At 44.8% G+C, this 16900-nt stretch overlaps 1 protein-coding gene across 1 annotated transcript in view; it reads left to right on the forward strand.

Moving 5' to 3' along the window:
• The window catches only part of ARFIP1 (ARF interacting protein 1), a 125616-nt gene that overhangs the window by 47063 nt on the left and 61653 nt on the right, over positions 1-16900 (forward strand). The window contains 2 exon segments of the mRNA XM_085864158.1: positions 10896-11009; positions 12432-12547. Coding sequence (XP_085720284.1) covers positions 10896-11009; positions 12432-12547 — 230 coding nt within the window.

The following is a 16900-nucleotide window of genomic DNA, read 5'->3' on the forward strand; positions in this document are numbered from 1 at the left end:
AAAAACACCAACTGCATTTGCAGAGGGAGAAGATAGATGAAGGCAGACAACGATGAGGGGTAGAGAGGGAAGGAGAACACGAGGGGTGGACAATATGGCTACATCAGCAAAATTTTCTGAGGGGGGAGGGTTGTTTAACAGGTGTTGTAAAGATCATTATTTTGAATTGGGAATGACCTGACATGGTGGTGAACAGCTGTGTTGAAAATCTGAAGGGAAGAATGAGATTGAATAGAGTGCGGACGGTGGATCCACCGGTGGGAAAAGAATAAATGAGTGGAGGTGAGCAGTGTTTCTGGATTTAGGCAGTTTCACAAAGGTGGGGGGCTGGCCTTCTAATTGGACCGCATGCCATTTGCAGATAATGGGGGGTGGGGGGGGGAGCAAAGCATGGAGAGAGCTGGGGTGCAGAGTCCAGAAATGAGGCGGAATAAGCCAAATAGCTAACTGACCTGTCGGCAATGGCAAAGTGAGAAGCCGTATAGCTTCATTTTGAGAAGATTCCAATGATATTGAAAAGCCTTTGTTTCCACAGCATCAAGCTAAGCAAGGTGTGAGGTGGGAGCACCAGCCCATCAGGGAGAGCGGTACTCCATCAAGCTGCGCATGAAAGCCTTGTTGGTGGACAGGAGCTCAGGTGTGCCCAAGGAAGGACTTTTTACGACCAAGGATGCCCCGTTGGTGTCTGGCATGGAGGCGAATTTTAAAATGTGGTTTGCCCAAGAGAGATCATGGCTGAGGGTAGAGACCCAAGAGTTTGAGTGACTAGACTTCTGTTTCACGAAGGGACATGAGAAAGTAAATGAAAGGGGTTTGCGGTCTGGTCCTTCTGCAGACTGAGTGAGTGCGAGGGATTTCTCAGGATTGAAAGACTATATTCCAAGTGTTTGACCAGTTTTTGATTTTTGTCAAGGCCTGAGGAGAGGGAAGAGGCTGCTGCTACCTGTCTGTCGGAAGGATGATGGATGTCATGGCAAGAGTACATTCATCAGCAAATAGATAAAGAATTTTCGAGAGTCAGAGAGATCATTTGATGATTAAAAATAGGATGGGGCAAACAATAATGCCTTGTGGCACTCCAACCTTGACAGGAAGTAGAGAAGAAAGGGTTCCATTGAGAGCCACACATTGGCAACAAGAGTGAAGGAAGTCAGTAATCCAAGGGTGGAGTTGGCCTTGCATTGCTTTTGGAGAACAATGCGAGATGCTACATTGTATCAAAAACTCGAGCTATGTCCAGAGAGATGGTCCTAATCCTGTTGTATAACATTGAGGCCCTCCATACATTGTTGGGAGAGTTGAGAAGCAGCATGTTCAAGGTTGAGTGACTCGGTCTGAATCCGAATTGATGATCTGAGATGACGCTGTTGGAGAAAAGGAATGATTTCATGACCTTATTGATGGAGGGAAGTAAGCTAATTGGTCTGTAGTTGAGAGGATCTGTTTTTGCACCTTTTACCTCCACCACCGAAAGGTGAAGGGAGGTTATGTTTTCACCCCTTTCTGACTGTTTGTTGTCTACTGTTTGTTTTGCTGTGTGCAGGATATCTCAAAAATTGTGGACAGATTCGGATGAAATTGGGTGCACAGGCTGGGTGTGTGACGAGGACGAACTGATTAGATTTTGGTGAAGATTCGGATCCGACTGCGATAATTGTTAAGTGATTCTTCACCATTGAGAAGTCAGGCCAAAAACATAATAGAATGGCCGATGTCTCAAAAAGATGTGGGCTGATTCGGATGAAACATGGTGGATACGTTGGGTGTTTGACCACGGCAGATTGATTCGATTTCGGTGAAGATCTGGATACAAAACTTATTTATTTTTTAAGGCAGTTCCTCATCATTGAGAAGATCGGGACGAAAACAATATTTACAGCATATTTCAAGTGTGTTTTGGGCCGGTAATAACTCGTGGATCAGGCATGATGTGGCGGAGGTATGCGCTCTACCGAGTGCCCTTTCAGTTAATAAATGTAGTGATGGCTGATTTCCAGCAGACAGAAGATGACCTATGGTAAATAACAGGGTGCAACGGGCAAAGAGAGGAAGTGCAAGAGCAGCAGAGCAGGTTTTCCAGAACACGAGCTGATGCCGTCTTGCCAGTTCAGTTGCAGAGTCAGAGTTGAGGGTTGCCAGAAACGTCTCCATATTTTCAGGTGCAAAAGACACAGAATCCAGGAGCAGTTGGGTACAACTCGGAAGGGTGGGTTCAAAAGAAAGAAGGCTTTGGGACACAATATTTGGAAGCGAGCACAGAATTGAGGCATTCGGCCTTCTCATGAATGCAGTTGGCTGTGGTGCCATTTCAAGTGAGGAAAGGGATGGAAGGGGGGAGTGTCTAGACAAGGCTTAGACAGACTCGACAGAGGCACTACCAGGTTTGAGAATGGGAGACAAGTTTGAAAGCTCATTCTTGAGGGTGGACCAGATGTTGTTTTCTTCCTTTCCTGAGAGTGAAACGCACACTTGTTGCAGGCTTTGTGAAAATGATCTGTGGTTCCCTTAGGTTTCGTTTGGATTTGCCTTCCAGGACGAGAATGCAAGTTGTTTCAAGGCAAGATTGGTGAAGATAACTGAAGACAAGATGGGATGAATCTTTGCGTGAGAGAGAGATAGAGATAGAGAATAGAGATAGAGATAGAGAGATAGAGAGATAGAGATAGAGAGATAGAGAGATAGAGAGATAGAGAGATATAGAGATAGAGAGATAGAGATATATAGAGATATAGAGATATAGAAGGATATAGAGATATAGAGATATAGGAAATATAGAGATATAGAGATATAGAGATATAGAGATATAGAGATATAGAGATATAGAGAATATAGAGATATAGAGATATAGAGATATAGAATGAGATATAGAGGTATATAGATATATAGATGCTCCGAGTTCTCGAGTGTGTGTGTGTGTGTGTGTGTGAGAGAGATAGAGATAGAGATATAGAGATTCTGTGAATTCCCAGGCTGAATCGATATCAGTGGTGGTGGATATAGGAGAATTATAATTGTTAGGTTTTAAAGGAGTGTATTATAACCTTTCATATAAACATTTAAAAATAGACACTTGTATAGCAGTGAAATACCCATAGGAATAGACATGGCTGTGCAGCACAATAGATTCCTAGAAGAAATTACCATGAGTTCACTACTCGTTACAGACGTGGAATTGCAGTTTTGCTAATAACTCACAGACTTGAGAATTACACTTGGCTTGTGGCTTGCTATAAACTAGAGAATTACCATTAGCTGATGACTCTCCAAAGACTTCTTTTTTATTTTATAATTTTTTTGTAGCCATTGTCGAAGCTTTCGTGTATGAGCAAAAATTAGTTGCCAACAAGCTGTTACTGTGCTAATCTGATCGATCTCACGTGTCACTCAGTAAGATCAGTTGTTCGGAACATTTAATATACCACGTCGTTCATCAGATTGTGTTCCGTACAAGTTACAAACGAATCAAGAACCCAACCTATTTAAGTAAATGGCGAAGATAGCCGGGCACTTTTGACTTTGTGGACGCATAGAACACCAGCCCCACTCCCTCCCGGCCGAAGTCCAATTTATACCTTGTTGCCTATGGGCTTGGAGTACGGCTTTAACCCCATGACAAAACTTTTAAAGCAAGACTGGAAGCACCAAGGACCTGAAGACTCGGACTTTTCGTCCATCTGCGCAGGGACAGAGCAGCTCCACACCCCAGGATCCAGTGAATCCATGACTTTCCAGGCCCAACCCAGACGTCCTGTTGATCTCCTACTCACAACATGCAGAGACATGAATATCACTGCTCAGGTAAGTGAATCTCTACGTGACCTCAACATCACTCACCACAAACAGGTACCAATGAGATAGCGGCATCTAAGAGTGCCAATGAAAGCCTGGATCTGATCCAGGAAACCTGTAATCCCAGGCTCAAACTCCTCATTCAGTGCCTCGAAGATCCCATAAAGATATCGGCGTTCCCACAAGGATGACTGAATCATGTACGAAATCAAGGTCAAGAGATCTTAACATTCCCAAACGATGCACCACAACTTGAGTCTCCGACGCTCCTCCCCAATGCACATCCCTGGCAAACTCAAGTCACAACTAGAAATACGAGTCAGAGATGGAGTCCACCCATACCTCCACAGCACTGGGACCAGAGCATAGTTCAGAAATCAGATTAGTTAGTTTTGGTGGCACCCAATGAAGACACGAGAATCCTCCAAAGGCCATCCCGATTCACTGAATCAAACGCTTTGTGGAGATCAATATAGGCTGGAAGCAGCCTCTGCCCTGACTCTCGTGTGCGTTCCGTGAGGACTTAAAGAGCAGGGATACAGTCAATCGTTGACCCCTTTGAGATTCATGGAGAGCCCAACTGCTCTGGGTGCTGGTACTCAAACAGATGGTGGCTAACTCTCTCACAAATTATCCGAGCAAAGACCTTGCCCGGCACAGAGCAGCGTCACCCCTCATTAGCTATTGCAGTCCCTGGCGATCACAGTGCCCATTCCAGAGAAGGACAACAAGGCCCCTTTTCCAGTCACTTGGGGATGATGCCTGTGTTTCCAGGCTTGAAGCCACAGAACTGCATGCAAAGACATGAGTTCAGCATTTCCACCAGCTTTGAGAAGTTCAGCATGATGCCACAGATCCCTGGAGCTTTACCCCGTTTCAACCAGTTCACTTACTGGCCGTGACTCCACTGGCGAAGGTGGTTTCACAGTTGATTGGAGGGTTAGAAATATGGATACCAACACCCCTGACATCCAACTCAGCAGCTGGTGGATCCAGCCTGGTACAGCCGCTAAAAGTAACCGGCCCAGCGGGCCTCTGATTCTGACTCCTCTGTCAGCCAGCCCACCACCCTCCACTCTAAATGTAGTACATCGAGGGATGGGCGTGGATGAGAGCATAACGCATGAATTCCTCTGTAAGCAGGACGTGAATCACTTGACCATAGGTGATGCTCTACCCCTTCACAAATTCCTCGCACAGCTCTCATCGCATGCACTGTTTTCTCCTCAACTCTGTACAGCTTGGCTCTGCCAGTAAGCCTGGCCCTGTGACTGGTCAGTAGTATCCAATGTTCCTTGGGAGACAGTGTTGCCCTTCTCTGTCAATGAGTTCCAAGACATCCACCGACAACATCAAGGATTCCCCAAAACATCCAGACCCCCCAAATCCCCACTCAGCCTGTTCACAACTCCTCAGCTAACCTCTCATACCTGAGCTTGCCAACATCCAGCCTAGGCTGGGATGGTACCATTCTCCTGGATTTAAGCTGCAACTTCAGAGTTACTAAAACAAGCATGTGGTCAGTATTGAGGAACTGAACACTCAGGTCCAATCCTGCAGTTCTGAATCATCCTCCAGCGACCATCACCGAGCACATGGTCAATTTCCTTTCCCACACCACCAGTGTTGGACTGTTAAGTCCAGCGATGAGCCTGTGTGCGCTGAAACCATGAACCAGCCACCCTTAGTCTATCTCTTCTTGCAAAGTCAAGGAACTTAGTGCTATTCAGGTTCACAGTTCCAGACCCATAGGGACCAACACGTCTCATAACCAACCCTGTCGGTGTCAGTCGATCCATTGAATGAAACCCCCCAATACTAGGAGAGTGTCTCGCCTGCGGCACTGATCAACCACAAACTCGAGTGTGGCATGGAATCATCTCCTTCACAGTGCGATCCACTTTTCTCGGTCGGAGCATAAACAGAGACCAAGGAAATGACACACCCAAGGAGTGGCCAGATCCTTCATCTCATAATACGCTCGTTGACCGGTGTTACCTCAATTATCAAAGTTACAACAGCTTATTGGACACAGCTACGGCAACCCCTTGAGTATGGTGACTATCGGAGCGACCAAGCCAAGCCGTGGGGTGTGACCACCCCACATGATCTCACCATATCCGGCCCGAACCTCCAGAGTGCTGCAATGCTGAGTGTCCAAACGCTGGAGCTCAAGATAATATAGATATCAGTAATCATCCTTTCATCGGGATAGGACATTCCAGAGCACCGACCTGAAGTGACCGCCTCAGGTTAACCTGAGGAGACCGCCGTCTGGTGGAAGACACCTCAGCACTTACTTGCCACACACCACAGCAATCCGACCCAGGAAGGTTACCTAATGCTTTTCCTCCTATCATCGAAGAATGGGGTTCCCAATTTGGAAATCACAGTACTGCACATCAGAATTATCACGGACGAATCTTATCTTCACTATTTTAGAGACGACTTACAAATTTTTGCACGTATCCGTGCCATAATACAAGTAGTTTACTAACCCCCTGCCCCGGGTGGGGGATTATTGCCACAGTACAAAATATATTTGCCCCCACAATTTCCCCACCCTCCCCCATGCTGCCTTTGAAGGAAGCAGGAGTTTCTAGACTATACAATATGCAATGGAATAACGGCAAACAAACAAGGTTTCATTCGTGTTCCTCATCTTGTTCCAATGTCTTCATTGTTACATAAAATATTTGTATTGAAGGTCCTGGAAAAGAACCTTTTTGTTTTGGAAAACTCCTTTAGAAAGTTGGACTGCGCATGGCCGTACGAGCCCCAATCAGCCAGCGATTAGTGTTTCCTGGCATAACGAGTTTTAGGCCGAGACGAAACCTACCACAGGTGTTTGTTTTCTGTCTCAAATCTGTCCTAGGATTGTGCGAGGAAAGACAGAGTATTTGAAGGCAACAGTGTTGGCTTGTTTTCCCTTTTGGTCCATTTCTTGTTTGGTTTTTTATTTTCTATTTTTCTTTTTTTGTTGCTCATGCATGCTCAGCCAGATGGTGTTCGCCTTCATAATGCTCATTTGCATTCACCTCTGTCAGTTCTGTGGTGTTTCACTTGCCGCTGGATAACATCTGGTGTGTCCGTTCAGTTGTGCTACCACCGTCTCACCGATGGACTTAACCCGTGATCTCAAACTGAATGCCATTGCCGTGTCATTGTACATGTCATGGCAGTAAGTGACTCTCAATCAGCCTGCCGAGCTTCCCAGGATTTTCAGGAAATGCTATCCATGGTCTTTCCTTGAGACCAGGCGTCAGATTATTGCCATGCTCACAAGCGGGTGGTGCTTTTGGATGGTATAGTTTCCCATTCCCTTCCTCTTGAAGCAGGTTTTCCTCAAGGTGGTCAAGAGCAGTGATGGTCCACATTGTGAAACGAATTTCATCCCTGAAAAATCCTTTTTATAAACTTTGTACACACCTCCACACTGTGCAAGGTCAATCTTCGATACAAACATGAACGATGAAAACTCCGCGCCAGCAGGAAGTCTTTTATGTATACCTTTGGGACAATACATCTGTTATGTTACTTTACTGCAACCCTGCGTTTATGGGTTATGCATGCCTGCTGATTTTCTGAGAATGTTTAAGAGATACACTGAAGATCCTCAGAAAAGACTAATTTTATAGCTCTACAGGGATGAACCGTGTTAAAGGGAAATTCCATTCTACGGTTCAAAAGGTTCATACGAAGATGCCCACTAAGTGTAAATTAAATGTAAGTCTACATATTGTGCATGGGGTCTTCAAACAAGGTGTTAACGGCTTTCTCTGGAAACTGAACATTCTGGGTCGTGTATCAGACTTTTCAAAACAGACCAGCTTATTTGGACCAAAGTTCTTAGCAGCTGTGAATACTTTCCTCCATGCCACTCAGGTTATTTAACAAGATAGACAAGAATGCTCCACATCATAGGGAGGGTCTTGAAGATCCTATGAGATTTTGTCATGTGTGAAGGCTCTTCACATGGGAAATGCTCAAATGTTGAAGTTTGGTCTTTAGGATCTGTCCGAGGTCTGCCAAGACCCTCTCACCACTGCTGAGACTTTCTCTTGTCAGTCTCCACGCAGTATGTGGCAGAAAGTTCCTCCGTCGATTTGTGATCACCACGCTGTTGGAGGAATTGACGAGGCACTTTTCCCAGCCTCGTTCACCGTTTAAACACTCAAATCTGAGTGTGGGAATGGCATTCCATGCCTGAATGACTGTTTCCTTTTCCGAAGCTCATCAAGGGTCTGTGGCAAAGGTTCAAACGAGATAATCAGTTTTATCCCGAGATATGTTCAATTGGATTTCAATCCAGCAAGATGGCAGGCCCGGATGTCATGACATTCACGCTGACCTTGAGAACATTCCTTGTTTGAATGGACCTGTAAGCAGGAGCATTATCATGTGTAAATATGATTCGTGGACCATGTTGTTCAAGGGTAGGCAACACATGTTGCTGTCACGGAATCTCCTTAATGTATCGATCTACTGTCAGATTACCACGGGTTAACGTAACAAGGTGGTGTGAAACGTTTCAGCAATACCACCCCACATCACGAGGGATTTTCCCACGTCCAAAACGTGCGGCTTCCTGGACACAGACTGGGGCGTATATCGCTCATTGGTCGTAAGTAAGCGTGCACAAACGTCATACCTTTTAAGGAGAATCTTGAATTCGTCACTGAACCTAACACTTGCCCACTGCCTCCGTGTCCATCGGGCATGCTAAGTTGGATGTGTCGTGATGCCACGTCTTGGATGCTGAACAAGATGAAGAGCACGGGATGCCTGCATCATGGAGATGCCCCAAAGACAATTATGCTTGGTCCAGGGAATGCGTTTGCAGAACTCTGGACAGTTTGAAAACTGATTGCGTAGATAGGTCGTGCAAATGTGTCGGTCCTGAGCAGCAGTCTTTATCCTGGGGGTGTCCACTTCTTGGCATATCACTTGTTGATCCGGTGACTTAATCACATCTTCTGGAGGTCAAAAATCGAATCCTTTCTTCCCGTTCGAGACGACTTGCAGCATGGCGAATGGGAAGACCTTGCTTGAAAGTGTCCAATGATTCGATTCCCCTCATTTTTCTCACGCGACGTGGCATTTCAATGGATTGTTGCAGAATGCAATTGCTGTGTTTTGTTTTTTAATGATTTTGAACGCTAACACACACGCATTAACAACGCACACACCTTCATCGCCGTGCCCATGAATCAGGATCCCTTACCAAAACGGAGGTGGGGATACTTTGAGAACTCCGTCTCCATATTCTGAAACCAGAATATGGAGATAACGCATCTCAGCAGACGCAGACGCAGACGGAGGTTTATAACCTACCTGTCACCAGTGCGTTGGTGACATCTTACACTGCCTGTTTATACTGATCTCTCGTCGGTGTGTTGATGATCACATCTTGTGCTGTTGTTTTTTTTTGTTGTTATCTTGGCAATGCAGATGTTGAGGCTCATGGAAGAGTTAAAAGTCGTTTGTGTTTGTGTATTTTTTTTGAATCCTGAAGTTATTTCAGACATTGTCTGCACTGAGCCCTGTATGAAGGTCAATCTGTTTGATGTTGGCGTGGAAAAGTATCAAAGTTTAAAATTTGTGAGCCAATTTGGTTCAATTGTAGATTTGATGGTCCAATGAGAGGTCTTCATCCACTTGATGCCCCTTCTTGCCTTTCTTGTGTTCGGTACATGTTAAAACCCATTCTATCTCATCCTCTCTGTGCCAGTATTTTTGTTGTTGCTGTTTTTTACTCTCTGCAAATCTCTGTTTGCATTCTTTTTTAGATCTCGTGGAGGATCTCTAAGTCTTACTCACGTTGTTGTTCTTCATCTTCTTCTTCTTGTCGGACTTTTTTGTTTCAGCAGCCATGAGCCAGTTTTCATCGAAACTTCCTGAAACTTGGCACATATATGTACAAAATACCCTGCGCATGAACAGTAACCATCTCCGATTTTGAAAAATTCCTCCGAGAAAAAAAGTTATGACGTCAAAATATCTCCACAAATGGAAATCACCCTAAAAATTATCTCCGAGAACTAGGCAAGCTTTTTGAATTCTGTTTGTGGGAATCGAACAGGGCATTAGCAGAGATGAATTACCGCATACGATATGATACATCACTATGACGTCATATCAATTTTTATGACATCATTCCTATTTTTGATGACAGTTTAAGCTGTTGTCCACAACCCAGAGTTTTCATCGGATCTTAAAGAAACTTTGCCATGTATATGCAGAAACTCCCACGCTGCATGAGCAGTTACCATCTCCGATTTTGGAAATTCTTCCTAGAACAAGCTCAAATGAGCTAAGATCTCTCGTCTTCTTAACGATGACGTCATAAAAACGAATATGACGTCCATTGTGATGCTATCAGGTTTGCGTATAAATTATCTGTGCTAATGTCCTGGCTTTATTCCCTTAAACAAAATTCAAACAGCTTGTCTAGTTTCGGAGATAATGGTATTGGCGATTTCCATTAGTGGCGATATTATGACGTCAACTTTTTTTCTTGGAAGAATTTCCAAAATCGGAGATGGTTACTGTTTATAACGCAGGGTATTATTACATATATAGGCCAAGTTTCAGGAAGCTGAAGGTTGTGAAACAAAAAAGTTCACAAGAAGAGAAGATCGAAGAACAACAACGTGAGTAAGACTATCCGAGGGTCCTCCCGAGGATCTAAAAAAGCTTGACGTCATAATATCGCATAGCTAATGTGAAATCGCCTATACCATTATCTCTGAAACTAGGCAAGCTGTTTGAATTTTTGTTTTGCGGGAATCAAGCTGGGCATTAGCACAGATAATTTATCGCAAACCTGATACATCACAATGACATCATATTCGTTTTTAAGTGGCGTCATCATCTAAGAGGACGAGGATCTTCGCTCATTTGAGCTTGTTTTATTTATTATTTTATTTTTATTTTTAAATATATCATGTAACATGACTGCACTATCGGCTTCCATTTCATAGAACATTATGACATGATTATGTTTTGCCGTGTGTGTTGCTGCCGGCTTGCTTCAGTGTTATTATTTGAAGGCGGCCGATTAAGGCCGGAGCACCTGATGCCCTCCCGTGGTGTCCTATGGGCAGACACGCCCCTGACGAGCCCGCAGGCCCCACAGGAGCCATCGTTGCTCCGGGAAGGTCAAACCGCTGCTAGTCGCCTGGCCGCTCAGGCTTCGATGGGGCCACCCCACTTACCAGGTACATGGTGGGGTCTCCGAATCAATCGTGCCTTCAGCAAAGCTTTTTTTCCCTGTTCTCCGATGCAACCAGCTTAGCTTCACCTGCTTCCCTTGTCTTCAGTTAGGTGGTGCGTCTCACTTTTGGCAATGAAGTTTTTCTCTTGCTGTCCCTGATTGCTTGGTTATTTGGTTCTTGTTTCCTCGCTTTGCTAAATCTACTGCTGGGAAACTTTGTGATTTAATTTTTGTTATTTCAAAATGGTGGGGAATGTGGGAAGCAACAGTTGCTGAACGTCTTTGGAAAGTATTGTACCTCAGCATTTTGTCACATATTTGAATCCTGCCTCCTTCTGTCTTGCAAAACCATTGATGCCTTGCTTCACGATTGACATGAATGTTTGGAGATGACAGTGTCTGGAAGCTGAATGAGTCATGATTTAATTTTGTTTGGTAATCCTCCCCAATGGCTGATCCCAAACTTCATCAACAGGAAGGTTACTTCAAGCTTTATGGTCACGCAATTTCTCCCCACAGCAATTTCCACCTCCTCAAGGCGCTCGTACTCATTCGGAGAAGCATGAATGTATTACAAACATCACCCGATAGACGCGTCTCAGTCCTCTTGATGAGACTCGCTTGTTTCTGAAGAGCCATATGTGAGGGTGCACATACGTGGGATTTGTTTGCACATTGCGAGAGGCACCTGTAGTTTGATGTGACAGCTTGCTTTTGTTTTCCATTTTACGTGCTCACAAACATACAGTTGCTCTGTTATTCCCACCCCCACCGCAATTTCCAATTCTCAATCCCCCAAGACTAACTCCTTCCAAATTTCCTTTTTCATTTTTTATTTTTATTTTTTCTTTCCTGAGAGTTTGCTTCTTTATCCATCTTGTCCACCTCATGGGTCATCCCCTGCCCCCTTATTGTTCCCACATCCCTTGTCTGCCTGTCTAAATCTCATATTTTGTCCTCAATCCTGCTGTTGGTGTTTTCCCGTCTTGTTCTACTGTTTCTTTTTTGTTGTTGCATCCTGATCCATTCTGTGTTCCAAATATATATATATATATATATATATATATATATATATATATATATATATATATATATATATATATATATATATATATATATATATATATATATATATATATATATATATATATATATAGTGTTGTGTTGTTTGAGCATGGTTGAGATTAGGGTGAAAGTGAATGCTTGACTACGGTAAGCTCTCGGAGTGTGGCTTCGTCAAACGCTCTAAAGTTTCTCTCATTGAATCACTGGTTTCAACCCCGCCCCGTCTCCATTCGAAACGCATGTGCCATCGACGAATTTATCATGAGATGCATCCCTTTTAAAATGTCTGTCATTTCTCCACTTGACGGACGATGTCCTTTAAATCTGCCGTCTTTGGCTTCTAATCTTCACTTTATCACAGGTGCCCAGGTTGTGGAGACAACGCAGAATTCTTCGATTGCTACGGAGGAGGGCGGAAGAGGTGTCGCGTTAGAAAAGTTGGAGTTCGTGAAGAAATGGAGTGTCAACACATACAAGGTTTGTAGAGCAGTGAAAGTTTTGTATTACTCGTCGGTCTGTCTTTTACATGAGTTCAACAGGAAACAAATTAATTTAAGACCTTTGTTTGCAAACACAGAGTGAAGACTGAGGAAGGGGTGAAAATAGACGTACGTTGTGGAGGGGGAGGATGGTGTTTAAACGATTGGTAAATTTAATAACTGATTATAAATGAAGTGCTGTACATAACTGGAAATGTATTCCACTCTGAGTTATCAAAATGAACATTTCTGGTTTATCATTGCTCATCAAAGTGATGTGAAGAGGATCGGATGAAACGACTGAAACCTCCACAAGTTCTGAATGGATGAACAGGAAGATAAGAGAGGGAGGATGTGAGGTCAGGTCAGGTGTGGGAGTGTGCGTCGGAGCAGCGCGTCACTGCATCCACTTTCCGCCGGTACTCCAGGGGTCTCCGTCTGCCCATCCCCCAGGCAGATGCCTGGCCCATCTCCATCTCCTTGAGATGCTGATTCCTCTGCCAGGCTGAGGATTGAGGAAACGACAGAAAAAGGACTTTTTACCACCTCGTTCTTTCCAAAAGTAAATTTGTTGACTTTAAACATCCAATATACTGTAGGTATTTCCAGAGAGCGCGCTCTCTCTCTCTCTCTCTCTCTCTCTCTCTCTCTCTCTCTCTCTCTCTCTCTCTCTCTCTCTCTCTCTCTCTCTCTCTCTCTCTCTCTCTCTCTCTCTCTCTCTCTCTCTCTCTCTCTCTCCTCTCTCCTCTCTCGTTCTCTCTCTCGTTCTGTCTCTCGTTCTCTCTCTCTCTCTCTCGTGCTCTCTCTCGTGCTCTCTCTCGTTCTCTCTCGTTCTCTCTCGTTCTCTCTCGTTCTCTCTCGTTCTCTCTCGCTCTCTCTCGTTCTCTCTCGTTCTCTCTCGTTCTCTCTCGTTCTCTCTCGTTCTCTCTCGTTCTCTCTCGTTCTCTCTCGTTCTCTCTCGTTCTCTCTCGTTCTCTCTCGTTCTCTCTCGTTCTCTCTCGTTCTCTTTCTCTCTCTTTCTCTCTCTTTCTCTCTCGTTCTCTTTCTCTCTCTTTCTCTCTCTTTCTCTCTCTTTCTCTCTCTTTCTCTCTCTTTCTCTCTCTTTCTCTCTCTTTCTCTCTCTTTCTCTCTCTTTCTCTCTCTTTCTCTCTCTTTCTCTCTCTTTCTCTCTCTTTCTCTCTCTTTGTCTCTCTTTCTCTCTCTTTCTCTCTGTTTGTCTCTCTTTCTTTCTCTTTCTCTCTCTGTTTCTCTCTCTTTCTCTCTCTTTTTCTCTCTCTTTCTCTCTCTTTCTCTCTCTTTCTCTCTCAGTAGATTAGTTGTAATGGACATGAACTTTGTCTCCAAGTGTATGGACATGTACACGGATCTGATATGTTTGCCAACTTTAACTGCTGTTGTCCTTTTAATAATATAATGTTTGCTTTTTTTAAACTGTCTTTTATTTTTTCTTTCTATTCTGTTTCTCAATCTCTCTGTCAATGATGATGATATCACCGTGTGAGCAGAGGGTGAAGGCATTGAAGGGATGACAGAAATGTGGAAGGAGCCGAACAAATTGGCAAAACGAGAAGGAGCACTCAGTCGGCGCATCCCCTCCGCCGGACTGAACAATTTACCGAGTTTTATTTCAACTTCTCCACAACTTTGAGATATCAGCCATTCTCATGGGTGAAACTCCTATTTTATGGAAATCTGTATTTTTGTAACAACCCATCCAGAGGTTTCGGTATGTTCGTCATCAGAAAGGCATGCCACGATTATCGGGAATTGAGGTGCTATTCCGACATGCCGATTCATTTATTAACCCATTTCATCCGGATGGGGTGCAATGCTAATGCAATAACGCATCATGACCACGATTATGTGTATTAGTCCCACGGTAGTTTTTATTACGAGCTATTTTTGTAGAAGTTAGCCTGGTACAAAAGCTTGCAGCGCGTTACCGTGATTAGATGTCTACTAGACAGGAGACCGTGTGTGTGTGTGTGTGTGTGTGTGTGTGTGTGTGTGTGTGTGTGTGTGTGTGTGTGTGTGTGTGTGTGTGTGTGTGTGTGTGTGTGTGTGTGTGTGTGTGTGCGTGTGTGTGTGTACGTCGGTGTTGCGCATCTGCTTTTCATCGCCGGCAGATTAGCCTGAACTGGTTGTCACTGTTTGAATTGAATTTATATTCGTTTACATCATGAGTGTTTGTTAACATTTTATTTTGTTTTATAAACGGTGTTGGATAAATTTGATTGGAATGAAAATATAGAGAGATTGAGTTTAAAGAAGACGAGGAAATTGGAGAAGGGGCCGAGGAAAAGGAAAAGGCGGGATTCCCCAATCGGAATGGAAGGCTGTGACGTTCATCCGTCCCACGTGGGCGATTTTATAATCGCTGAAGAAAGATCGCTTGAATTATCACTGAGGCGGGACTTACTATTTATCCTTCGGTAGAATTATTCTTCAATCTTCTCACAAAGGCCGAGGAAAACTTGCATGCCATTGCAATCTGCAGCAGCATTGTTTTGCCTTTCATGTTGTCATATGTAAATATTCTTGAGCTCGCGTTTTCCAGAACCGGTTGCAACCAGAAGAGAGACGAGAGTGTTGTTCAGTTGCGGCTTGAATAAAGGGTTGACTTGGAGTCCGAATACCTCGGACGTCTTTTCCCTCCTTGCTAAAGATCCTCCTGCTTGGCGTTTTGGGTGCGACCGACCGCCATTTGTTGGTTTCTTTCAGACGCGTTCCATTCAACACAGATCTTCTGTGCCTGGTGTTGTGCTGAAAAGGGCAACCCTTATCATGGAATTTCGCTGTTAACGATTCTTCCCTTGATATTGGTACCTCCATGTGGCTCTTGTGTAAAGAGCTCTTCTTTGCCTTTGTGGCACCTTTCACGTCTTGTGTTGCCTTACGCTGATTGGTGAAGTTCTTCTGAAGAGTCTGGAGTCAATTTCTTCTTGGATCCTTCATCAACATTTTTACGTTTGGCCCTGCCGGGTTCCAGAGGGTGAGTCTGCTAAGTACCTCGGCAACTTACAATTCCCTTGTGGCATTTTTACTCCTTTCAGACGTATTCCTGTCGCTTATATGTTCTGACCGCTGACTGCTGACCAACGCTGATGCAGTGCCCCCTGTTACTCATTTTGCTGACCTTGGAAGGAGTCAACCCTCCTGGTGTAACTTCATCAGCAGGAGAGGGGCTCGAACTCAAAACCCTAAGATATTGTTACGTTTGAGGGGGGGGTATGCATTCAAAGGGTAATTAGGATGTTTAATTAGGTATGCCATGCTGTTCGAGTTTACCAGGATCTCGATGTAATAAGTAGCAATTCAGTGGTGATAAGTTGTCTAGTAAATGTTCATTTCTTCAAGGGGGAAATGATAATTGTCACGTAATTAGATAGGGACACGGGATAGGGTAAGTGTGTCTGCGTAAACCCCTTTTAGTAGTCCCTGGAGGCTGGCCGTGACGTCACAGGACAGTGCTGCGGATGGCTCCGCCCCGTGATCACGATTGGCGGAAGGCGACGGCGCAGGGCCAATAAAACGGCTCGATTGGAAGTGACGAGGACGGGAGGATAAAAAGGTTCTGTTCGGGGTCGAAAAAGAAGAGGAAGAAGATCGGGACAAAAATATCGTGTTTTTTGGGGTGGAGGTTGTTGTGCTGGAAGCGTGCTTGTTGTTGCGCAGATTCGATCCTGTTTTTATCGTGTCTTGGAGCCTTGCTGAGCCTCGTGCCTCACCTTGGTTGGCTCTGGGGTTCTGCTGACTCGGAGTACGGGGTCGAACGGCGGGCGGACCTGCCTCCCTCTCTTGCTCGCAACTTGGCGCCAGAACTGGTTCCCTGGCGGCTGTGAGCGGACTTGGGCCAGGACCAGGAGGTCGACAGCACCACGGTTTCTCCTGCCCCCCTGACGAGAGCAAGGCCAGCTCGTCCGACGCCAATCCAGGGACAGTTGCATTCACACCACGGTCCAGCCTGACCACCAGAAATAGCTACTGTGTGTGTGTGTGTGTGTGTGTGTGTGTGTGTGTGTGTGTGTGTGTGTGTGTGTGTGTGTGTGTGTGTGTGTGTGTGTGTGTGTGTGTGTGTGTGTACTTGGCGCCTTAGAGGGTTTGAGATTTGTATATTCATTGGAATTGTCTGTGTTTTCCCCACGCCCGATCCCACACCATCCCGTCGAATCGCCCCGGATCCCTCTTCTTGCCGAGTCTTGTTATTTCTGGTTAATAATAAAAACAAATAAACATCATCAACTCAGTGAAAAGCGACTCGTGCCAACTTCCTCGTCCCGTTTGCGGTAGAGCGATTAGAACCGCCATGTTTGGGTTGTAAATAAATAAACCGCCTCCATCGTTTCGGCTC

The sequence above is a fragment of the Eptatretus burgeri genome, chromosome 18, assembly GCF_056783735.1.
Source record: "Eptatretus burgeri isolate ZD-2024b chromosome 18, Ebu_testis_v1, whole genome shotgun sequence".
NCBI classification, from domain to species: Eukaryota; Metazoa; Chordata; class Myxini; order Myxiniformes; family Myxinidae; genus Eptatretus; species Eptatretus burgeri.